This window comes from Ovis canadensis, chromosome 2, assembly GCF_042477335.2.
Source record: "Ovis canadensis isolate MfBH-ARS-UI-01 breed Bighorn chromosome 2, ARS-UI_OviCan_v2, whole genome shotgun sequence".
NCBI classification, from domain to species: domain Eukaryota; kingdom Metazoa; phylum Chordata; class Mammalia; order Artiodactyla; family Bovidae; genus Ovis; species Ovis canadensis.
The window spans coordinates 13,969,610-13,994,302 of NC_091246.1; the positions used below are offsets into that span (position 1 = coordinate 13,969,610).

Below are 24,693 nucleotides of genomic sequence, written 5' to 3' on the forward strand. Positions count from 1 at the left end.
GCTCATTAGTTGTGCAGATGGTAAATAGTGGGTCCTCTCTGGAGGGTAGTGAGGTGGTTAGCTACCCAGATGGCAAGGTTTGGAGACATCCTGGCTTCTCCCATCTCAAGCCTGTGGCAGAAGCAGGGCTAGAAATGAGGTCTCTAGCCCTACATCAGCAGTGTGATGCCTAACCAGAAGCCTCCCCTGCCGCCTCACCCCACACCACTCACCACCTGGGTTTCTATGACCTTTGCCTGTCTCTCCCATCCTCTGGCCAGTCCTAATGGGGTCATCTCCAGTCCCAGACTGGCTGCCGGCAACTGCCCCAGCCTGGAAAACTCAGTGTGCAAGGGAAGGCATCAGAAAGAGGAAAGAGGGTATGGAGAACCATTGGGGGATAATAGGCCACAAGAATTTAAAGGGTAACAAAAACCGGTCCCTTCTGAAATGCCCCCCACCCCACGAGTCTGCTTCCTGCTGACCCCAGGCTACTGTGGACCTGAGCAGGGAAGAGAAGAGGGTGGTGTATATGAAGTCACCGCATGGTGGGTGCTCTCTAAAGGCCCCACAGGTCTCTTCCGGTTGCTAGAAACTGACAGCTCAGCTTAGACCTGGCCCTTCTGTTAAAATTTACATTGTCCTGGAGCTATTCCCTAGCCGTATAGCTTCTTCCTGACAAGAACGTGAATGTTTATTCAGCACGTGTTTACTGAGCACCTACTCTGTGCCAGGCCCTGTTCTGGGTACAGAGAATACAGCAGTGAGTGGAACAGAACAAAATCTGGGTCCTTTTAAAGCTTGCCGCCCAGGGGGAGGAAACAGACCATAAGCAAATGTCTGTTAAGTCAGGTGGTAGTATGTACTTAGAAGAAAACTCTGGATAACAAGGGTGGAGAGTTCAGGGCAGGGCAAAGGGTGGAGCTGTCGTTTACAGATTAGGGAAGCCCTCCCTTGTAAGATGACGTTTCAGAGATGACCTAAAGGAAGTAAGGGAGGAACCCTGTGCTTCTCTGGAGGAAGCACATTCCAGGTAGAAACAGCAGCAGAGCCAAGGCCCTGAGGCGAGGTTCCCTTAGTGTGGTTACAGAACAGGCTGGACGCCAGTGTGTCTGGAGTGTAATGAGCGAGGAGGAGGGGAGCCAGAGAGGAGGTCAGAAATAACAGGTGATGGGGGTTTAGTTTTTCTTCTGACGCATGCATGCATGCGTGCTCAGTCGTGTCTGGCTTTGCGACCCCCTGGCAGGCTCCTCTGTCCATGGGATTCTCCAGGCAAAAATACTGGAGTGGGCTGCCATGACCCCTCCAGGAGATCCTCCCAACCCAGGGATCGAACCCATATCCCCTGCATCTCCTGCATTGGCAGGCGATTCTTTACCACCGCGCCACTTTGGAAGCCCTAATAGCCGTTTCAAAAGATTTTTTTTTTTATATCATAAAATGTTTTTATGAACAAATGAGCTGGCGAACACACATACACCAGCGTGCTTTTTGACAAAATGTCCCTTCCTCCCACATCAAGGTGGACACAGGATTGGAGGAATGAACACAGCAGATGGTACAGATAGAAGAAAAATAAAATCAGTCAGGATGGAATATAACATTGTGCTTGATTATTTTCCCGTGTCACAGCAAAACATTTGGGTGCAAATAGTTAATTTTTTCTCTTTCCCACTTAAGTCTGGAGAAGAAAAAAACAACTTTTTCTATAATAAAATAGGTACAGTTTTGGTGGTTTTTTTTTTACTTTTTTAACGTAACTTTTTTCCTCTTAAGGGGCCAGGGGGATTGTGAAGAGCCCTGTAGGTCGGGCTGAGCACTGGCTGTGTTCTGAATGAGGCAAAGAGTGTTGAAGGGTTAGGGCAGAGACCTGATGTGATCTGACCCAAGTCTTACTCAGGGTGCTCTGTTGACTGGGAGGTAGGGGTAGGGCAAGGGCTGAGACTCACAGTCTTTGGCAGAGACCATGATCATTAGACGGGTGGTCATTCGGCCAGGAGTAAACCAAGCCTGGAAGTAACTTAAAACATGGAACCAATGGGATCTGGGATGTGAAAGAAGCCTCGAGGTGATCCCCAAGGGTTTTGACCTGATCAGTAGGCAAGATGGAGTTGGAATTTATAGAAATGGGAAAGGCTGAGAGAGAAACAGGTTTGGGAGCAGAAATAACTGGTTCTAATTTAGAAGTGGTCAGTTTGAGATGCTTGTTACTTGTCTTTGTAGACATGGCAATATGTACACAAATGAGTTGAAGGAAGAGTCTAGGCTAGGATACACGTGTGGATGCAGAGATGTTATCTCAGGATCACTTGAGACGAGAAGAGAAGATGACTGAGGTTCTGTGTTTAAAGCCTGGGGAGATGAGGAGCAAGCGGGAGACTGTCTCCGGAGATGAGGGGAGGCTGAGAGGGAATGAGAATCCCAAGTGAGAGCATGTTTTAAGGAGGAAGAGTGGTGAGGACGGCATCCACCCAGAGGTTACTTGAAGCCTCGGAACAGAGCCTGGTGTTCAGCGGGCGCCCGTCATCATCAGTGACGGATGTCGCCGTGACAGTCTCTCCTGCCTCCGCTGCTCCCTGGGCTTCCAGCAGCCTGGTCAAGGCTGACCCGTGAATACGAGGGCCTGGTTCCAGCTTAGAATCTCCATCACTTTGTATGTTTTTGCTCCCAGGGGTCACATTCAGCTTCCTTAGCCCAGTCCCTCTCATGACCAGGAGCGAGCATCCTGAAGGAAGCTGGCCTGGATGTCAGCTGTTCTCAGCTCAGCCCAGAGAGCAAGGTTGTCTCGGACAGTGACCTGATGTAGCCAAGGTGACCTCTGGCGGCCCCTTCTCATCAAAAATGTGTCTTATTTCGGGTCCATTTGAAAACTGGGTGAGTTGTGCAGATACCAGAATGAGGGATGATGCGTTCCAGAGAGGAGAGAGGCAGTGCAGAGGGCACGTGCAGGCTCTGGCATCAGACCCACCTGAGTCAGGCAGTCAGACACCCGTCAGCTGGCGGCTCAAGGCACGGAACCTTTGGGACCCCTATTTGCTTCTCTGCACAGGAAATGTGGTGACGGCTATGCGATGTTGCTGCGCAGATTGGAGATCCTATATAAAATGTGCAGAGTACCGAGGCTGGCTCCTTGTAGATGCCCCACAGATTACAGTGATTGGTTTTGTTGTCGTTCAGTTGCCCAGTCGTGGCCGACTCTTTGCATCCCCGTGAACTGCAGCACGCCAGGCTTCCCTATCCTTCACAATCTCCCAGAGTTTGCTGAAACTCTTGTCTATTGAGTCGATGATGTGATCCAACCATCTCATCCTCTGTTGCCCCCTTCTCCTGCCTGTCTTTCCCATCATCAGGGTCTTTTCAACAAGTCAGCTCTTTGCATCAGGTGACCAAAGTACTGGAGCTTCATCTTCAGCGTCAGTCCTTCCAATGAATATTCAGGACTGATTTCTTTTAGATTTGGTTTGATCTCCTTGCTGTCCAAGGGACTCTCAAGAGTCTTCTCCAGCACCACAGTTCACGTTAAACATAATATAAAATCATACAACTAATAACTTCAGCAAGGGCAACGGATAGCTCTTGTCCTTGTGAATATCTTGTAATCTGGGGAGAGACTATGTCATGATTTGGAGTGTGTGGACTAGGTCATCTTTTTCAAACCATCCTGACTCCCCTGGGATGGGAGGTGACCTGGGAAGCGGAGGCAGCAGCAGGAGCCAGGGCCCCGGGGCAGGAAGGGGACGTGTTCAGGACACGGGTGTGTCTCACGTTCCCACACTGTGGGCCAGATAATGTGAGACTGTCCTTGGAGAAGCAGCTGCAGGAGGGGGTGACAGTTATCTAATTCTCCCCATCCTGGTCATGGTGACCTGTTTTCAGGTACATCATCTGCTCTCAGGCGCTCAAAAAAGCTGCCTTTGCTGGTTCTCTACATGGTCTATTTCTGACTCACATTGCCCTTACGTTAAAGGGTTGGGTTCAAACGATTCCAGAGAAGTCTGCCTGTTCAAGTAGAATTTGCAATTCCTACCCTTGCGCCTTTGTGCTGGGCCTTCCGCTCGCTGCCCTTGCTGAGTGCCTGTACCCGGAGAGAGGCCGTGGCTCTCAGGCCTGTCACCCTTGCAGACCACGGTCAGGGGCTGCCTTGCCCTGCCCCACTGTGTTCACTGTGCCCCAAGTGTTCTGTGGCACTTGGCACACGGAGTCCCGGTCACTGCTTGCACAGCTGACCTCCCCAGGAAGGCAGGAAAGGGACCGTGTGTTGTGGCTCTGTCCCCGTTCCTCAGCCCCATGCCCGCTCCCTGAGCAGCAAGTGGAGAAGGTGGCTGAGCCCTGCTCTGGACGTGAAGTGGGCTGAATGTCTCCACTGGCTTCTCACTTCAGATGGCGCAGAGTAGGGAGGCAGATAATCCTCCAGTGTCCCCTGTCAGATCCCTTTGAGAGTATTTCCAGTGGCATTTGAGTATTCTTAGCTGTCTTCCTTCATGCCATTAGAGTTTTCCTCCCTGCATATACTTGCCCGGCTTCTGAGGAGCCAGCACGGACCAACGTGGATTAGCATTTTGCTGTGGATAATCCATGAGCAGGTCACGCAGAATTTACTGTCATCAGGATGTCTTAGTTTTCCGATTCAGACATTATCACTTGAGAATCTCAGCTAAGAGGAAGGAAGAAATCTTAGAAAATTAATCTCATTCTTCTAAGTCATATTTACCTTAGCCTTATTTTCCATATGTTCAGTCGTGCTTCTTGACTTGGAATTTATTAAAGCATTTCTTATTGTAGGGTAGGGCTTATTGTAGGTGGTGCGGTGGTAAAGATTCTGCCTGCCAGTGCAGGAGATGAAAGAGACATGGGTTTGATCCCTGGGTGGGGAAGATACCCTGGAGGAGGAAATGGCAACCCACTTCAGTATTCTTGCCGGGAGAATCCCATGGACAGAGGAGCCTGGTGGGCTACAGTCCATAGGTCACAGAGAATTGGACATGACTGAGCGCATGCGTGCCACGCATTGTAGGGTACATGCATGCATGAAGTCTCACCACATGTTTTAATACCTTCTTATCTGCAATAAAGACTCTAGAGACCAGCTCTTAATTTGTTTTAAAATTTTGTCCACTGGCCATTTTCTTTCCTAGAAACAAGATACCGGTCAAGTTCTGCTGGACATGGCTTACAACTGCCTGGGTGTGACTGAGAAGGAGTATTTCGGTTTACAGCATGGTGATGACTCACTGGACTCTCCTGTGAGTACCCTCCCTTGAGGACATGCTGGGCTCCTGCAGGGGTTGGTTTTATATCTTATGTTTTCTTACCCAACAGAGATGGCTTGAAGCAAGCAAACCCATCAGGAAGCAGTTAAAAGGTGGGTGTGAGCTTCCCATTCCGATTGAACACTAGGTGTTAGCATATCATGGCCCGTTTCTCTCCTCCAGTTCTCAGCATACCTGAAATATCTGGAACCTGGATTCCAGGTGGCCCAGGAGATGTGAGTAAGCTGGCTTCCTCCTGCCTGACTTCTGAGTTAGCAGAGAAACTTCCAGATCAGCCCCCAAGGCTCCTCGGCAGCTGTGGGCAAGAGAGGGAAACGTAAAAGAAGGCAGCTAAGAGCAGGGGAACCCACACTTCTTTTTTATAGGAAAGAAAGGGGAAGGACGATGACCTTTTTCAGCCCAGTGTGAGAGCCAGGATGGGAAAGACACACACACACACATCACACTCCCCCACCGCCCCGCCCCCACCATCGCCTGTCCTTTTCAGCAGCACAGTTCCATTCCCTGGAAGCAGCATGGATAGATAGTGTCACAGATACACACGTGAGTATATCCTGTTGCTGTAGGTTACCTTCCAGCTAGGCAGGCTGTCCAGCTACACCTCACCCCCCTCTGCCTGGCTTTCCAGTCATGCTCTCTGTTCCCCTCTATGCACTTTTTGCCCCAAACCTAGCTGACATGCAGGGCCACATACCCGCCTCTGCGCCTTCCCTGGGTCTGTTCCCTCTATTGGGAATGCTCTTCCCTCCCACTTCCCTATGTCCCAGTCTTGCCATTTCTCTTCAATGCCGCTCAGAGTCCATTTCCTCTAATAGAAGGCCTGCCTCCCTCTCCCCTCGCTTACATTGATTACTGTCTGCTTTGTGCCTCAGAATACCCTCTCCTTCACTCTGAGTTATTGGCCTTTATTGTCCTTGCAAAATAGCCACCTCTTTGCAGTTAGGGTACTTGTCACACCCCGCGTGGTGCTCTCCATATAGGAGGCAGCCAGTAGATGATCGAGGGGTGAAGCCAGGTGGATCTGTACACACGAATGTGCACACCCATGATGACACGTTCCCCACTGGCCCGGCACCAAGGCGGGAAGGAGTAGCGATCAGGGGACCTGACTCGGATCCCATTGGTGCCCTCACCTGGAGTCAGGGCCTCAGCCCCCTTTCCTCCTGTGAGTTATGTCCTTAGCATTCCGAAGTACCAGGGGGAGCCGCAGAGATGCTGTGCAGGCAACTCTGTGCCCCCATTTGAATTTACAGAGCAATGAGCTCACATGTGCGTGGACAGGTGTTGTCATTCATTCTCTTATTAATCCTCTCAGCAGACAGGTTCCATGCCGAGACTCTGACATGGCACTGGGCTAAGCTCTGGGAGTGAGAGTCGGACCTTGCTCTCAAGGAGCTTTCAGCCAAGTGTAGGGATGGAGACAAGGGTAGAGGCAGCTCTGGGGTAGCCCTGAGCACGTGATACGATGCTCTGGGTGCACAGAAGAGGATGAGAAAGGCAAGGAGGCATGCTTGGGACACAGAAATGAGAAGTTACAGAGTGGGGAGGCAGGGAGGGGAACCAGGGAGGGAATCCAGACCATTGGGAGGACTTATCCATCCCCTGCCTGATGTATAGGTCGTCACCCTGCACCTAGAGTTACAGAATCACCCACTGGACCCAGGTACCTGAACAGAGGGACATTCACAAGTACACAGACACCATTAGAGACTTTGATACAAGCTGGAGATAAAGACAGCAGTTCTACTGAGATGGGAGGGTGGAGTCCAGAATGAACTACTGTAGAGGAGCTCAGTGGAGGAGAGCAGGGTAGAAAAGACTTGAGTTTCAGAGAGCAAGAAGGTTCTAGAAAGCATCAGTGACTAGATACTGAATAATGGAGAGGTGAGAAATGGACATGAAGAAGAGCGTGGGATCTTTCAGACAGAATCTGATCGTCTGTTACCACATCCAGCAAAAGAAATGGACAAAAATCTATCCTTACAAGCAAACGGACTCTTGGCCTCGTTGCATAAAATATCTGAGTATGTTAGCTGTATAATATTTGCTGGTATATGAATCATCTTTAGAATTCACTTTGCATTAAAAACATGAAATATTTTCCAGGATCAAAATTAATTTTAAAATGTGGCCATGCAGAATCAAAAGACTCAGTGCAGTTAACCTTGGTGTTGCCCTCAGCTGTGTGACCTAAGACAAAACTCTGAGGGGCTGGGTGGCAAACCTGGTGGTTAAGTTGTTGCACAGCACCCTAGCCTATTCATAATCGTGGTGGTGTTTGCATTCAAGAATGTATCTGAAAATATTTGAAAAGTATGGAGTCATTGTATATGTGAGAGATTTTCTTTGTGAGTTCTGTTTAATCTGCTAAATTAACGATTTTTAAAATTCCTAGTACAGATGATGGAGTGCAGTGTTTGAACACCTCCCTAGGTTAAACATGTTATGGAAAATAGATTATATCTCATTTTATGCTGATGTTGCAAAAATATTTTACTCCTTATAGGCTTGGAGATTTCTGAACAATTAACTAACTCATGCACTCCTTTTGTGAAGCTAGTCCTTTTATTGATGGAAAAAGCTGTGGTCTAGTAAAAAACATGGATGACTTACGGGAGAGTAGCTGCTTACATACATTGTCTTTCTTAAAGGGAAAATTTAATTTGTTTTTGAAAAATGTTGTAGGAGGTTTCCCCTGTACCCTGCATTTTCGAGTAAGATTTTTTATACCTGATCCCAACACACTGCAGCAAGAACAAACCAGGTAATAACATTTTTTCTTAAGTTTTCTATTTAGTGTATAAAAATTGAGTAACCACTAAAAATGTACCCTTCAATTTGTCACTGTGGTCAAATCCTTCATTTGGGTATAACTGCAGCAACAGTCATTTAAGACCCCAGTAAAAACTGGGGGACATGTATTGAAATTTTAATCAGCAAACTAGTTTTCACCTTGAGCCTCTTTCTTCTGATTTGGTACAGTCCCCAGCATGCTCCTACCACCGTCTCCCCTTCCATCCAGGCTCCTCTTTGAGCTGAGCACCCTTGGTCTGAGAATGTGGGTATTTTCTGCTCCTGCAGGAAGGGAAGTTTGTCAAGGTCCTCTACTGGTCAGATAGCGCAGTGTCTCTGAAGGGCTAGGAGTGAGCTCTTTAGGAGAACCAGAGGTCTCTTACCTGAGAACTTTCTATCAGATCCCCAGTTGGTAGGAGAGGAGGCCCGCCAGCATCTTGCCTCCGCCTCCAGGACTGTGAACCAGATAAGGGAGAGAGGGCTGCAAGAGTTGTTTATCCCTCCAGGCTTGGCTCAGGTCCTGGCCCTGCTGTTGTGTTGGCACGTGGGTTTTCTGGGTGGGGACCCGTGCTTGGAACCAAAGGGCGGGCACAGGAGAGTTGATGCTGTTTAAACAAGGGCTCTGCAAACTCACCTGGCCTCTCCTTCCCCTCCCCCAGGGCATCAGCCGGCCCTTTGGTTATTGAAACATTTGTTTTTCTTAGGGAGGGAAACTCTTCCACCTGAAAAACAGCAGTGAATGTTCAGGGCAGTTAATTCCTGTCTTGTGCCCATGGTGGCCGTGAGACCGTCACCAAGGAGGCAGCATTAACTGGAACAGAAAGTGCTGTTTCATTTTTTTCCTTTTTTTAAATTAGTAATCACATGATCACATTTTAACTTGCAATGTGTGTAAAGGCCAAATGTTACTCTATTACAAGTTTGTCTTCTTTGCACACCTCGTCCCTCTACAATAGAAGGCATTGAAAATTTGACTTGTGTTTACTATCAAGTTAAATTTTAAGCAGATATACTATGTCCCACATGACTCATTGGGTAACCACAGGACATACACGTGGTGCCTTGAGTTTTCCCCATAATAGCTGTTCACCCAGGTGGACTAAGGGAAGGTGTAGGATGCTCAGCCCAGCAGATTAGCTCATGCTGGTGGATGCAAAGTGGTGACATGATCTATGAGATTTCCCCAGGCTACCTACCACCAAATACCAAGTTTTTTTCAAGTTTTGTTTTAAAATGTTATGATGGATTATGTGTGTGTGTGTTTTTAACCAGTGGGATTTTTTTTTTATCACAATCCCACATATATATTTTGCTTTGTAATATAGTACACAGATACATGTAAATTACTGAAGCAGACATTTCTTGAAACAATAATAAGTGCAAAGCATCCTTAAGTTTTCTCTTTCCTTCGCTTAAAATGTCAACTGTGGCTCATTAAGTTGATTTTACTACCCACTGAAGGGTTCCCACCCCAAGTGTGAACTGCGCTTCCTCCACTAGTGGGTTGTCCCCCCTAACCCCTTGTTCCTCCCTGAGATGCTGGTGCCCCAGGGTTGTGGCTGCCAGGGTACCTGAGTGTAGGGATCACTCCCGCCAGCTTAGCCCAGGCGCCCCCCAGGCATCGGACCCCACATCCATACCCACCAGGAAAGCCTCTGCCTGCTGAGCCTCCCTGGTGTTTGAGGGACACCTGAGGAGGTGTAAGGAGCTGAGGACCGAGAGAAGACTCAGAAATGAAGGCTGCCTTCGGATCTGCAAAGGGCTGTCATAGGAAAGGGGGAATTAGATGTGCTTGGTGGTAGAATTATAGCCAGTGAGTGGAAGCTACAGAAAGGCGGATTTTGGCTCAAGACAAGTAATAGACTAAATTTTGTTCTTACCTAAGTCCCAGGTAAAATTCGGTTTGTCCGTGTCCCTCCTAAGAGTCACCGGTTGCAGACGGACACCCAGCCCCACCACCCCACCTCCCATCTTAAGATGGGAGGTCGCCCCAGTGTGGAGAAGATTACAGCTGTCAGTTCCCGGGATGTGGGCACCACTTTACTCCTAACACAGCAGGGGCCATGTGCTGCCCCTGTGCCTCCTAAGAGCTGGGAAAACAGGCAGGACTACCAGATCTTCTCTTTAGTCTGGGCCACGTTTCCACCATTAATTTTTTTTAAATGGTCTTTTGTCTTGTTTTTACTTAAAGGAAGAATTTTTCCTGTGTTCCTGACCCACAGTATCTCTCTCTTTTTTTTTTGACTGAGGTATAATTGATGTACATATTATACGCAGTATCTTTTTTAAGCCCCAGCTCTATAGTTTATCCAAAAGGAAGTTCCCCTTTAAAGAAATTTTGGTCTCAGGGGTCAAAGAAGGAATACAGAGGTGTTGTGTGTTGCGTCCTGTTTGTTTGCCAAGGATCTCGGCAGGCAGGCCTTCACTGCTGTTTTCTGAAGCTGAGGTCATGGATGGGGCAGACTCCAGCAGTGAGCCTTTACATTTCTCAAGTCAGACACACCGAGCGGCTCTTCTAAATGACTTCCTTTATCCTAATCACTGTCTCTTTGATTGTGAGCCTCTACAATGGCTGTTCCTGATAAATTTAGACCATTCTATATAGACTTTCATGTACTGGCAGTCTCAGAATCAGGCTCCTTTAAGATTCTTAGGGAGATCCAAGATTCCTAGGGACTTGGGCATCATTCCACTATTCCTGTCTCTTTGTGTGATATCCTGGGGTTGACTCAGAGACATTGCTGAATATACAACAAGGTAGCATGTGGTGAACGGGGGTGTGCAGGTTCCTGTCCTCCTTTACGGCCCAAGGAAGACCTACCGCCTGGCAGGACTCGGCAGTGAAAGTCCAGATTTAACACTGGATTACCTGTGATTCTCTCCCTCCTCTTTTTTCTCTCAGTAGAATTATAGGAGGAGAGAACACTTAATTCCACATGAATATCAGCTTGAATAAACATAGGAACAAAGTATAAAGGACCCATTGTGTTCCCCTAGGTGGCAGAGATAGAGATTCTGATACGAAATAAGCGTGAATCAGCGTGTGTATGTCACACCATCCCTCAGTGTTCTTGTGCTGAATGCATTAAGAGTAATTGACAATTCTTATAATCAAAGTAATATCAGTTAGGAGATTGATCCTAAGGTTTTTAGTCATTAGACACATAAGAAATTTGTTATATAGTCAGATTTTTTTGTCATAACATGAGTGTCCAGGTTGAAATAAGACATCACTGACCCCATGTCACTCATCTGAACATCTGTGTCCTCATCAGTAAAAAAGGGAGGTAGTGATACCCACTTCAGAGTCCTTCAGTTCAGTCTCTCAGTGGTGTCTGACTCCACAACCCCATGGACTGCAGCATGCCAGGCCTCCCTGTCCATCACCAACTCCTGGAATTTACCCAAACTCATGTGCATTGAGTTGGTGATGCTATCCAACCATCTCATCCTCTGTCGTCCCCTTTCCCTCCTGCCTTCAATCTTTCCCAGCATCAGGGTCTTTTCCAATGAGTCAGCTTTTCGCATCGGGTGGCCAAAGTATTGGAGTTTCAGCTTCAGCATCAGTCCTTCCAATGAATACCCAGGACTGATGGCCTTTAGAATGGACTGGTTGGATCTCCTTGCAGTCCAAGGAGGTCGAAATGAATCAGTAAGTTGTGAAATACCACACACAGCCCAGAACTGTGCAAATACAGGGTTGTAACACCATGTGAAACATTCACATCTCAAAACACTGGCACCTTGACTTTTAAACGTCGAAATTAGGACTATTGAGACTGATTTGTTTCAACTGCCAAAATTCTCTCTCTCTCTTCTGCCCCTTGAACACTTCTATTGCCTCTGTATTAGATTTCAAGAAGTTTCCCTTTTGTCACCTTGGCCAGACACTGGAGTCTGTATCCCAAGTGAATCCAGGCTTTAAAAAAGAGTGGGAACAGCAGCCAAGTGTCACATGTGTGCCACGTCCCTAAATATAATGCACTCCAGGGCCCTTCCTGGCCTGCATGGCACTGTCGATGCCCTCTGCTCCCTGGATGGAGGCGCCTGTGACTTACCAAGAGCTTACCAGGTTTTGTCCGCAGATCAAGTCCCAGGTTTCAAAGCAGCAGTGCTGGGAACTCACAGACACTCGCAGAATTCAGCCTGGAGGCCTAGCAGCCTGGAGACGGCTGATGTCTGTGCTTTTGCTCAGGTACCAACAGTTCCAGGGACACAGGAAAAAGCCCAGCTGGGTATTTGCACCCCAGCCAAGAAGGTGTCTGCATAGACCCTCTTCCTCTTAGCAACTTCACACAGCGGAATGTGGGTGTGCAAATACTGTGTGCAGAACGGCAGCCCCTTGGTGTGCAGGGGCTGCCTGGGGGTCCTGGTGCTCTCAGATACCCCAAGTTTGACTGGGAAGGTCCAGGGCGGGGGGCTCCCACTGGCAGCGGCACCAGCCAGTCATTGGTAGGCTCCTCTTACTCCGTCCATCCCCAAGACAGCATGTGCGTGCAGGGCTGGCAAGAGGCTGGCTGGAAATCACCCCCTGGCCCATTGAGACTGAGGCAGCCACATGAACCACTGAGACAGAAGGTGGGCAGCTTTGCAATGTAGGGGAACAGCACCTGATACTTGAGACAAAAATATGTTTTGTGTGTTTTGCTTTTCAAATGTGTTGGTCTTGTCCTTGATTCATCTTTTATATATATATTTTTTGCATGTTTTCCTTTGTGTATTATGAATTAATGAGATCAATTATTTCATAGGCATTTGTATTTCTTACAACTGAAGATGGATATTTGTGAAGGAAGGTAAATGAGAATTTTGCATCTTCTTTTTCCATCAGTTGCCCCAGACTACTGAAATTCCTGGTTTTAATCTAATGAGCATGCATTTCTGGTAACAATATTAAATGTAAACAGCGATCGGATGTTGAAAGCAGCATCCTGTTTGAGACGTCTGTTTCTGGCTCGGTCTGGACTTGGGAAGCTGAGAACCGATAAACCTCATTTTGTGTTGTTTCAGTTTTATTACAGAAGGCAGTTATCTTTCTGGTAAAGAGCTGAGAAACTGCAGAGAGAGGGAGGGAGAGACCCTGAACATGAAATGAGCTTCATGCAGGAAGGCACATCAGGCCCAATTTAGGTCCCCTCCGAGCCCCTGAGTACCCAGAAGTGACTCATTTTCTCTCTGGGGAACTTTGCTGGAAGACTGGAGCTTCAGCAGTTCTCGTGCATGAGGACCGTCTCCATGGCTGCAGAGTATCTGAGCGGCTCAGGAAGGGGCAGGGAGACTTCCATCAGTGGTCCCTAAACCGCCACCTCCAGCATTCAGAGCTTTTCTTGACTTAGCAGAGACACTGCAGCAGGCGAATGGGTGGGAATAGCCGTGTTTTGCTCCTGTCCTTCCCACTTCCTCTTTCCTTCTACCGAGGAGGGTCTTTGGAAGCCCCCACTAGGCTTCCATGTGGAAGCTTGCGGTCTCATCGGAGAAATGAGACAGGAGCCCGTGAAGCAACTGGGACCAGTATGCAGAGTGGAGAGCACAGCCGCCATAGGTGTTAGGAAAAGACGCCGCCGATGTGAGCTTTGTGAAGAGTGTGGACTGCTGTGATGAGCTGGGGATTGGGGGCTGTTGGAGACGTGAGGAGTCAGATCTCCTTGGGCAGAGAGGACAGCACCCCATGCCCTGCAGTCCCAGTTGGAAAGCACATGCTGGGGGCTTAAGAGAGAAGAGGGAGAGAGGGGCAGCTCTCCCTGTCACACGTAGGCATGCGTCCTGGATCCAGCAGGCAGAGCAGTGCTGTCAAGGGTGTTTAAGCAGGAAGGATCTGGCAGGAGCAGCATCTACAGGGAAGGCTGGAAGAGGCTGAGGAGCTTCCATCTAGGTGAGAGGGAAGGCGCAGCCCTTAAGGGAGCTGTTAAAAGGCATCCAGGCCAGAGAATAGGGGGCAAGGAGTGTGGGGCAGGAGAGACAGTTAGAAGCAAGAGACCCCTCGAAGAAAGGATCGCCAGAACTTGATGGCCTAGTGGCCCTAGACCAGTTCTGTAAAGTGGCTATCCTCCCATTTGAGGGAGGAACAAGTCCCTTCTGTAGCACAATAAACAGGACATGAGATAAATCACTTCTCGGCCTCTTGGCTAAGATCAAGCGTAGTATCTGTTCTTAGCAGTTTAATAAGTCTCACTGGGCAGTGAGGACACCGCCCTACCCGCACAGTCCCAGTGGGAGCCCCCCTGCCTATGAGAGAACACAGGGGGAGAGAGAGGACCCCTCCCATAACCCGGTGCCCACCCTTTCCTGCGGCAGCCTCGTGTTTCAAGGGAACTCTCAGCTGAAATGGTCACCCCTGCCCTGGGCCCAGGCAACCCTCTGTGGCAGCAGACACGGTTGTGTCTCTCTTGGCTACACACAGCTGTGTTTTCCCCACACATTTTGTGAGCACCTGTTACAAGACGGGCACTGACTGTGCTGGTCAGATGGGGCTGGGCCCCCCACCCCTGTGCTCGGGAGCTTCCAGTCTGGCTCTCTAAGTGTTGGAAATTGCTCATCTTCATTTTCAGCAGGAGAAGCCTCTTGAGGGCCATGTCCTGGCTTAGACCCCTGGCACTTGTGAGGCCTGCAGGTGGCCCTCATCTCGGGGGCGAGGGGTGTGAGGTCCAGGTGGCATCCGGCCCTTAGGAACCGTGGATCTCTTGACAGAGTCAGTGGGGCTGGTTAGCGTTTCTCCTGGGCTCGGAAGGGTTTGTTCATCCTCTCCTTCCTGCTGAGATAGGCGATCTTGTCTGACAGATGGAGACCCTGAAACTTACTGAGAAAGAGAGGAATCTGTCGAACATGGTGTTCTTTAGTTTGTTATTTACGCCATTCTTTGGAAATGTTCTTTCTGACCTACTTATAGGGTTGTTCCTTCCATCTAGACCAAACCCCCTTAGCCACTCTCCTAAGTTGTTCCCCGAATCCATTCACAGGCTCTTCCTGTAGCAAGGACACCAGCTTTGACTTCACTGAAGCCCATCCTGGTGGGAGAGTGACTGCTGACCTTTGCTCTCCCCATGGGCTGAGTCTCCAGATGATTGAATAGACAGCGAGTATCCCTAGATGTACCTGCATTTAGAAGTTCTCGCAGGAACACATGGCTACTTGAAAGATGGGGGCCCCCTCAGGGCTACCTCCATATTCATGTTCTGCTTCAGGACCAGCGCACAGCACAGCAGGCCAGGAGGGGAACCCTGGTGAGCCAGCCAGATTAGTCAGAGAGGTGGGGGTGACTCACATCTTGGGAACTTCACGGGCTGCCATGGAAACTGCACGTTTTCTGTACTTCCCACGGGGTTGCTGGGCGGAATGCTTTTAAACTCTCTGTCCCCCCAACCCACCCAACACTACAAGCCCTCACCCTTGCTGCCATTCATGTGTTGCTCTACCTTGGCAGTGATCCCCGGCCCAGATCTGCTGAATGAGCTCCTAGGCAGACTGTGAAATCTGAGGTTGAACGGAAAGAAGGGAGCCACCAGATGGTTCGGAATATGACAGAGACAGAGATAGAGCCTTTGGCCCAGACAGGGTGTTTGGGAGGCACTGAGCTCAGGAGGAAAGAAGGAAGACACGCCCAACTCGGGTTCGTGGATTTCTGATGGACGCAGGAAGACTGAGGTGCCATTGCCTCTAGATGGGAAGTTTCAGGATGGTGAATAGATTTAAGAGTCTTAAATCATAGTAACTAATCAAATAATTGAAAACTCACAGGAGTTTTAAAATTCAGAATACGTTTCTGTTTTTCCCTTCTAAAAGGATGTGACCCTTTTGGAAAGCAGGTAATCAAGAATCAGAGTTAACAGAACTCAGGAATTCAGTTAGTCCTAGGAGAGGTCTCACATCTTTACCAGAAAGAGACACAGGCTGTCTGCCCATTGACCTAAGAGTACAATATTCGTCTTAGTGATATGAGCCTTACCTTGCTTGACCAGCTAAACCCTGGCCAACATCGGGCCTTTAGCCTCATGGTATTTGTATTAATAATGTATTATTTTAAACATGGGAAAATTCTCTCTCAATTTCAAAAACTCTTCAGTGTGTTACGTTTATCTTTACTGTTTGAGGATCCTGAAATTCTTTGTTATCATTTGTGATGTGTTTAAATGATTAATCCAAGGAAAAGGTACGTGCTACCCATGATCAAATGATGTTTTGGGCTGTGGTAGGTTCTCGTAACTTTTCTAATGTGTTTTTCTCCTGACAGGTTAACCTGCCCTCTTAACTCAGCGGTGGTTCTAGCATCCTATGCAGTACAATGTAAGTCACAAATGAGTGTTCCGTGGATGGACAGCTTGCTCTGACCAGTATATTAAGAAACTCGCTGGCCTCTCCTATTTGACGGAGTCGCTTCCTCCCTCCCCCAGGAATCCTGTTAGGCAACATCTCTGGCTATCCGGATGGTCCCACTTTTCATCCTAACTTATACTCTCCTGTGGTTCAGGGGTGTTCGGTTAGAGAAAATGAGGTTTTCTCCCCGGGAAGCCGAGAAGACAGGAGAATCCTATCACATGTTACATTTTCCAGTGGCTTTAGTCAGTTTCCAGAGGCTTCAGTCACAATCAGATTTGACTCTGTAGCAAATCCCAGTGGGGCAAATGCTTCCACCAGTCACTTCGTATAGATGTGGGAACAAAGACCCAGATAGGTTCAGAAATTTGCTGGAGGTCACTCCCAGTACTTGCTGGGTACTGCTCAGAAACACTGCTGGGATCTTAGGAATTTTATTTTTAGTTTCAGCAGAGTGATGGGTTATAGGCCTGGAGCAGCACAGTAGAATAGAAATATAATGGGAGCCGCACATGTAGTTTTAAGCTTTTCTGGTAGCCATATTAAAGTGAAACAAAATGGATCATATTAATGTACTTAGCTCAGTAGATTCAGAATATTATTTTAATATGTAATCCATGTAAAAATAGTTAAGGTATTTTCCTTTTTTTTTTTTTCCCACAGTAGGTCTTTGAAACCAGTCCAGGTTTTACACTCCCAGCACATCTCAGTTTGGACCAGCCACATGTCACGTGCTTGCTAGCCACGTGTGGTTAGTGGCTGCCATGTGGGATGGAAAGTCCAGATGGAATTTTCCATCAAGGCCTGTTTAAGCTGAAGGAAGAATCCACTTATTCAATCATCTCCCCACATAGCTGCATCTCCTTCTCCCCAGTGGGAGAGATGGAAGAGGTGGCGCAGGGGTGAGCCCGGGTGGATGCAAGATCCCCTCTCCCTTCAGTACAGCTGAAATAGACCTGGCCTTGTCCCGTCCATGTGGGAAATGACACCAGCCAACCTGTGTTCTTAGTGGTCACTAGACCCAGTGGACTCCATCTCTGCCAGGCTGGTCTGCTGAGGAGAGGTTTTTTCCCATATCTCAGAGTGAATCTGGTACCCACAGCTAGAGCTTCAGATTTGAAGGAGAGGAGCACCAGGAAGAACTTAGCTTTGTACGCCAACTCCATTCAAACCCGGCCCTCCATCTGCTTCTAATGTGGTGTTACCTTGCTGAGTCTCAGCTTTCTCACCTGTAAGAGGGAGGTGGTGATGGTGAGTAGGACAGCTTGGAACAGGACTGTTCAGTTCATGTATCACCTGGGAAGGTGATAACTAGAAGCTCTTTAGAGTTGGACCATTGCTGTTAACTGAGTCAGTGAAAGCACAGGCTGAAGCCACACTACCTGGGCCTCAGGTCTTCCGCTTATACCTACCTGACTTTGAGCCTCTCTGGGTCTCAGCTTCATCTGTCTGGTAGGGATGATAACAGTATCTAATCATAGGGTCATAGCAAAAATGAAATAGACGTAAAACTCTTAAAATAGTGCCTGGCTGATGGCAAATATTACAATGTTTAATTCGTACTATATTTTCTTTTCTGCCCAGCAGAAAACTAAGGAACAGCCTACTGGGGACTTCCCTGGTAATCCTTTGGTTAAGACTTTTGCCTTCCCATGGAGAGGGTGTGGGTTTGATCCCTGGTCGAGAAACTGAGATCCCACATGCCCCCCCCCCCCATGGCCAAAAACCTAGAACATAACAGAAGCAGTATTGTAACAAATTCGATAAATACTTTAAAAAATAGTCCACATCAAAAAAGAAAAATCTTAAAAGGGAACAGCCTATTGTAAACAAACTATTTGTTATTGTTCAGTCGCTAAGTCATGTCTGACTGCGACCTCATGGACTGTAGCATGCCAAGCTCCTCTGTCCTTCACTATCTCCTAGAGTTTGCTCACACTCATGTCCATTGAATTGGTGATGCTGTCCAGCCATCTCATACTCTTGTCACCCCCTTCTCTTTCTGCCTTCCATCTTTGCCAGCATCAGGGGCCTTTTCCAGTGGCCAAATCTAGAATCCCAAATGAAATTCCTAAGTTTCAGCAGTCAAGTTTTCCTCTACAAAGAACCAATAGAATAGGGACTAAAGAAAGTTATGAGCACTTAAAAAGTCTAAACTAGCTGCAGTGCAAATTTGAGCATGACTGTCATGCTAATAATATCATAAGTTGTCAGATGAGCAGTTTTAAGTAGAGGTTTCTTATTCTTCCACCCTCAAGTATATATACCTACATACATTATCTTACACTTCTGTGCATAGATTTCTGTAAGATTAATTCTTGGATATGAAATTGCTTGATCAAAGAGCAAGCCTAAACTTTATCTGATACACTTTGCCAGATTGTCCCAGAGAGACATCTGACATGAAGACAAGCCTACCAGTGGTCAGCGATGCCAACCAAAGGCACATGTTCTGACCAGATAAAAAGTAAAGTGATCTGTGGATAGAATCTGAAAGGACTTGATGGTGAAAAATTGCTGGTGGCCTGCCAAGGATCTGTGCGGGTCAGAGGATGAAGTTTTTGAAAATAACGTATCTGTTCTATAATGGTCTCTGAGCCCCTGCCATGTGTGGGTTCTGCACATTCCCCAAGCTGCACAGAGAGAGCATGACTGCTCTCTGCAAGGGGTCTGCAGCTGGTGGGAGGCAGAGCTGGACCAGCTGATGCTGGCAGAGAGGATGGACCCAGGGGAGGCACTCGCTCTGTTCTCCTTGGTGAGGGGGATAGGAGGTACAGGGGGGCATAGTGTGGGAAAGCTTCCTAGTGATGACCCCTAAGAAGAGCCTCCAAGATCAAGTTAGACTATGATGAATAGCAAGGCAAGGACTTTCCCAACAGGAAAGCTTGACACGCCATACATTTGAGTACCCGAGACACCTTCTGTCCCGCAGAAAAATGCATGGGACTTAAAAGACAAGGTATTTCCCACATAAGCGCTTATTTCCTTTTCTTTTTGCTATAGTTAGCTTTCTCGTGTGTTGCTTCCCCACAAATAGAAAAGTGTGTTGCTCTGGAGTTTTGGGCTTGTGGTACAGTAAGTAGATAAAGAGGATGGATTGTGGTCCAAGTCTAGGCTCCAAGTTACCAGCCTGGGCAGCAGTGGGCAGGTTCCTTCCTTGAGTCTTAGTTCCTTTATCTGTTTAATGGGGATAAAAGCAATGCCTGTCACTAGGTTATCAAGAGCGTCTAGTGAGGTGATGTCATTGGTCATTAAATTCAATGTGAAAACTGCCCTGTGCTTTGCAGATGGTTTCCAAAGACTGGTTTAACTTTATTTCCCCCTAGTGGTTGGCACAGGGCATTGCAGAGTAGCCGACTAAGATTTCAAGGGTCTGTGAGGGTCAAAGAATGAAGTTTTTGAAAATGCGTATTTTTATATAATGGCCTTTGACCCTCACAGAACCCCCTAGAGGGAGTTCTTTGGTTTTATATTAAGTACAGATATTTGTCAGTGACCTGACTAAAGAGAGAAATTTGCTCTGTGTTTGCAGAAAGGCACAGGGGTTGGGACTATTCGTTTGCATGATGGATGACCAAGTCAAGCTCTAAGGTCTTCATGAGCTGATGTAACATGCGGCATTCACTTTAATAGGACTCTGCCTTGAGTTGTTTGACCTCAGGAAAGCCATTTGCAGTGTTTGGCTTCCCTCTGGGGACGTGACCACTGTCATCTGCAAATGGCCAGCAGCAGTTCGTAGGCCTGGCAGGCAGGCTGGTGTAATGATGGGAACTCTAGCTGGGTTCTGGCCGTGACTGCTGAAAAATGGCTCTGTGATGGGGGAGGTCCTTTCTTGTCTCTGGACCTCAGATTTCTTTTCCTTTAAGACTCAGAGTTCGGATGAGCTGATTCTAAGGCTTCTTCGAGCTTTCTTCATTGGGGACCCTGCCTAAGGGCATCTAAATTACTTCTTGTAAATGCACTGTCATACGCTTCACCATGAAAAGACTCACCTGTAAGCCACACTTGTGCTTACATAGTATAGCCCTGACACTCCTGTCCACAGCTTAGCCACATTTAGCTGGCCTTCCTGGCCTGTGGTCCACCCATGACCAAGTCTGCCCTTTTCCTCTTGCAAAGTTCAACTTTGCAGTAGCCTCTGTACAGGTCAGTTCCAAGCACCCAAGTACCTACTATGTGCCATGCCTCGATGCCAGGCTCAAGAAAGGAAGGTGAGCTACTCCTAGCCCTCAAGGAACAGTGAAAGGAGAACACAGACCCCTTCATCACAGCCCAGGTCTCAAAGAGCAGTCCTTCTGTGTGATGTCAGTCGAGGGTGAGCCAGACCAAGTAATTGTAAAGGAAATACCCTTGCATCTGAGTTTGTAAATTGGGGATGAAATTCACTTAAGCAACCACCTTGCTCATCTCCTTCCCTTCTGGGATGGGAGACATCGATATTAATAGCAGAGAGTATTTCTGATGAATTTTTTTTTTCCTCGTGATGTAGATGCTTAAAAATACAGACCGCATTGAAAAGGTGCTCTTCCCCTCATTCTGTCTTGATAGCTCATTTCGGAGACTACGATTCTTCCATTCACCTTCCAGGCTATCTCTCTGATAGTCAGTTCATACCGGATCAGAGCGAGGACTTCTTAGCAAAGGTTGAGTCGCTACATGAGCAGCACAGGTGAGGAGGGGCGGGTGACCTACTTTGGGTACTCAGGTCGGTGCTGTCAGACCTCGCATCCCCTTGGGTTTGATGTCGTCTTCTCTGGCTTTTGCTCATGAGTGCTCTTTCAAGAAGTGGGAGGTTTGTGAACCTTGAGCTCTTATGGTGACAGGTATATTTGGCGTAACTTAGCATTTCTGTAAAGTAGGAAATCCTATGAGAATTCGGGATGACTTGCTGTGTTCTCTTTCAGGATGTCATTGAAATCCATTAATTCCTGAAGGAGATGCCCATTGTAAACTTGGCTTCCCCACACGTTGACTCTACCAAACAAATCTTTGAATGGTTTCCTACATTTAGTGAAATGGACCATTCCCTTAAGTGGTGTTGAAGGTCTAGACTGCCTGTCTATTCAGACCTACGTGCTGTCAGGCTGGGTAAATCCCAGCCCTCACTGGTTCAGTTGGTGAATCCGCCTTCCTTCCAGAGGGGAGCACCAGCCTTCTGTAGCTGCCTCGGGCCAAGCCTCCATTCCAGCAAAGTCACCCTACTCTGGCCTCCTCTTCCCTCACCTCCTTTCTCTTCAAGCTGCAGTGGCTCTATTCAGTCTGGGTCAAATAAGGGCCACCCTGACCCAGAAGGCCAGGTTTCAAGGGACCTCACATTCTCAGGAAGGCCTTAAAAAACAAAGGCCTAAGCAACCAGTGTCCCTTCAAAGAGGCACTGCCAATCCTCTCCCAGAATTGCTCCCCATGCAGGAGCCAGCATCCTAAAATAGTACAGTGACGTTTGGAAGTTTGAGGCTGCTGCTAAAAGGATAGATAAAGGCCGAAAGACCTAAAGAGCATGTGCTAACTTAGCAACTTGGAAAAAGTGGGGTGGGGATTGCAGAAGGAGACAGTCTTTGTCTCTGGATGTTGAGAACTCACTAAATGAGAGGTGTTATTTAATATAGGAACATGAGGGCTAAATGAAATCATAGTCAGTGGACAAGAAAAAAAAAACTTGGTTTAGTAGCTTTGGGGGTTCAGTTGTTTAAGATGAATAGTGTAAGGCATTTAATCGCCTTATAGTAATGATACCAATTTTTTAAGATTTTTATTAGCTTTAAAATTTGGAGTTAATGTTCTGTTTGTTGGATAAACACTGTGTATTCCCTCTGCCTCTGTAGTGGGCTAAAGCAATCGGAAGCAGAATCTTGCTTTATCAACATAGCTCGGACCCTCGACTTCTATGGAGTGGAGCTGCACGGTGGTAGGGTAGGTACCTTCGACATGTTGTAATTCAAAACTTTTTTCAGTTTTAATTTCTGAACATCTGAAAGCTGCTTTGAAACTTTTCCAGTTTCAAATAAAAAAGATCTTTTTTTTTTAAGGTATCTGAAAAGTTTATAAAATAATATTAAGTTTTACTGGTTATTTATCCACTATCTACTTGGTTTTTTCATGTTTTCCTTTGTACTTGAAGACTTTTTACTCTTGGAGGGTGATGTGGGCTAGAAACAAGTAATTTTTATAAGACCATCTCATGGTTAAAGAGGTGAAAAATGTATAAATTTCCATTTTCCAATTAGCTCTTTAATGAGCCAAGGTTTCTACTGTTTAATCTTAGTGCTGCTCAAGTTAGAACCTATTATGTACTCAAATGTGATAATTTTTATTATGATGATCAGTTCAGTTCAGTCGTGTCCGACTCTTTGTGACTGCATGGAGTGCAGCATGCCAGGCCTCCCCGTCCATCACCAACTCCTGAGTTTACTGAAACCCATGTCCATTGAGTCAGTGATGCCATCCAACCATCTCAACCTCTGTCGTCCCCTTCTCCTCCTGCCCTCAATCTTTCCCAGCATCAGATCTTTTCAAATGAGTCAGTTCTTTGCATCAGATGGCCAAAGTATTGGAGTTTCCGCTTTAGCATCAGTCCTTCCAATGAATGCTTAGGACTGATCTCCTTTAGGATGGACTGGTTGGATCTCCTTGCAGTCCAAGGGACACTCAAGAGTCTTCTCCAGCACCATAGTTCAAAAGCATCAATTCTTCAGCACTCAGCTTTCTTTATAGTCCAAATCTCACATCCAAACATTGACACTGGAAAAACCATAGGTTTGACTAGATGGAACTTTGTTGGAAAAGTAATGTCTCTGCTTTTTAATATGCTGTCTAGGTTGGTCATACATAGCTTTTCTTCCAAGGAGCAAGTGTCTTTTAATTTCTTGGCTGCAGTCACCATCTGCAGTGATTTTGGAGCCCAAGAAAATAGTCTGTCACTGTTTCCACTGTTTCCCCATCTATCTGCCGTGGAGTGATGGGACCAGATGCCATGATCTTAGTTTTCTAAATGTTGAATTTTAACCCAACTTTTTCACTCTCCTCTTTCAGTTTCATCAAAAGGCTCTTTAATTCTTCTTCACTTTCTGCCGTAAGTGTGGTGTCATCTGTATATCTGAGGTTATTGATATTTCTCAGCAGTCTTGATTCCAGTTTGTGCTTCATCCCACCCAGCATTTTGCATGATGTACTCTGCATATAATAAGTTAAATAAGCCAGGTGACAATATGTAGCCTTGACATGCTCCTTTGCTAATTCGGAACCAGACTGTTGTTCGATGTCCAATTCTAACTGTTGGTTCTTGACCTGCATACAGATTTCTCAGGAGGCAGGTAAGGTGGTCTGGTTTTCCCATCTCTTTCAGAATTTTCCATTTTGTCATGATCTACATAGTCAAAGGCTTTGGGATAATCAATAAAGCAGAAGTAGATGTTTTTCTGGAGCTCTCTTGCTTTTTCTATGATCCAGCAGGTGTTGGCAATTTGATCTCTCATTCCTCTGCCTTTTATAAATCTAGTTTGAACATTTGGAAGTTCATGGTTCACATACTATTGAAGCCTGGCTTGGAGAATTTTGAGCATTACTTTGCTAGCGTGTGAGATGAGTGCAGTCATTCAGTAGTTTGAACATTCTCTGGCATTGCCCTTCTTTGGGATTGGAATGAAAACTGACCTTTTCCAGTCCTATGGCCCCTGCTGAGTTTTCCAAATTTGCTGGCATTATTGAGTGCAGCATTTTAACAGCATCATCTTTTAGGATTTGAAATAGCTCAACTGGAATTCCATCACCTCCACTAGCTTTGTTCGTAGTGATGCTTCCTAAGGCCTACTTGACTTGGTATTATAGGATGTCTGGCTCTAGGTGGGTGATCACACCATCATGATTATCTGGGTCATGAAGATATTTTTTGTATTGTTCTTCTGTGTATTCTTGCCACCTCTTCTTAATATCTTGTTTCTGTTAGGTTCATACCATTTCTGTCCTTAATTGTACCCATCTTTGCATGAAATGTTCCCTTGGTATCTCTAATTCTCTTGAAGAGATCTCTGGTCTTTCCCATTCTATTGTTTTCCTCTGTTTCTTTGCATTGATCACTGAGGAAGATTTTCTTATCTCTCCTTGCTGTTCTTTGGAACTCTGCATGCAAATGGGTATATCTTTCCTTTTCTCCTTTGCCTTTAGCTTCTCTTCTTTTCTCAGCTATTTGTAAGGCCTCCTCAGACAATCATTTTGTCTTTTTGCCTTTCTTTTTTGGGGGGATGGTTTTGATACCTGCCTCCTGTACAATGTCACAAACCTCCTCTACAGTTCTTTAGGCATTCTATCAGATCTAATCCCTTGAATCTGTTTCTCACTTCCACTG

At 46.9% G+C, this 24,693-nt stretch overlaps 1 protein-coding gene and 1 pseudogene across 12 annotated transcripts in view; both read left to right on the plus strand.

Moving 5' to 3' along the window:
* The window catches only part of PTPN3 (protein tyrosine phosphatase non-receptor type 3), a 116,530-nt gene that overhangs the window by 38,594 nt on the left and 53,243 nt on the right, over positions 1–24,693 (plus strand). For all 12 annotated transcript variants that reach the window (XM_069575473.1, XM_069575480.1, XM_069575479.1 and 9 more), the window contains 7 exons: positions 5,115–5,222; positions 5,299–5,341; positions 7,935–8,013; positions 12,794–12,838; positions 16,270–16,322; positions 20,901–21,021; positions 22,175–22,262. In XM_069575473.1, coding sequence (XP_069431574.1) covers positions 5,115–5,222; positions 5,299–5,341; positions 7,935–8,013; positions 12,794–12,838; positions 16,270–16,322; positions 20,901–21,021; positions 22,175–22,262 — 537 coding nt within the window. The remainder of the gene's footprint in view (positions 1–5,114; positions 5,223–5,298; positions 5,342–7,934; positions 8,014–12,793; positions 12,839–16,269; positions 16,323–20,900; positions 21,022–22,174; positions 22,263–24,693) is intronic.
* Positions 14,148–14,243, plus strand: LOC138434944 (U2 spliceosomal RNA; annotated as a pseudogene).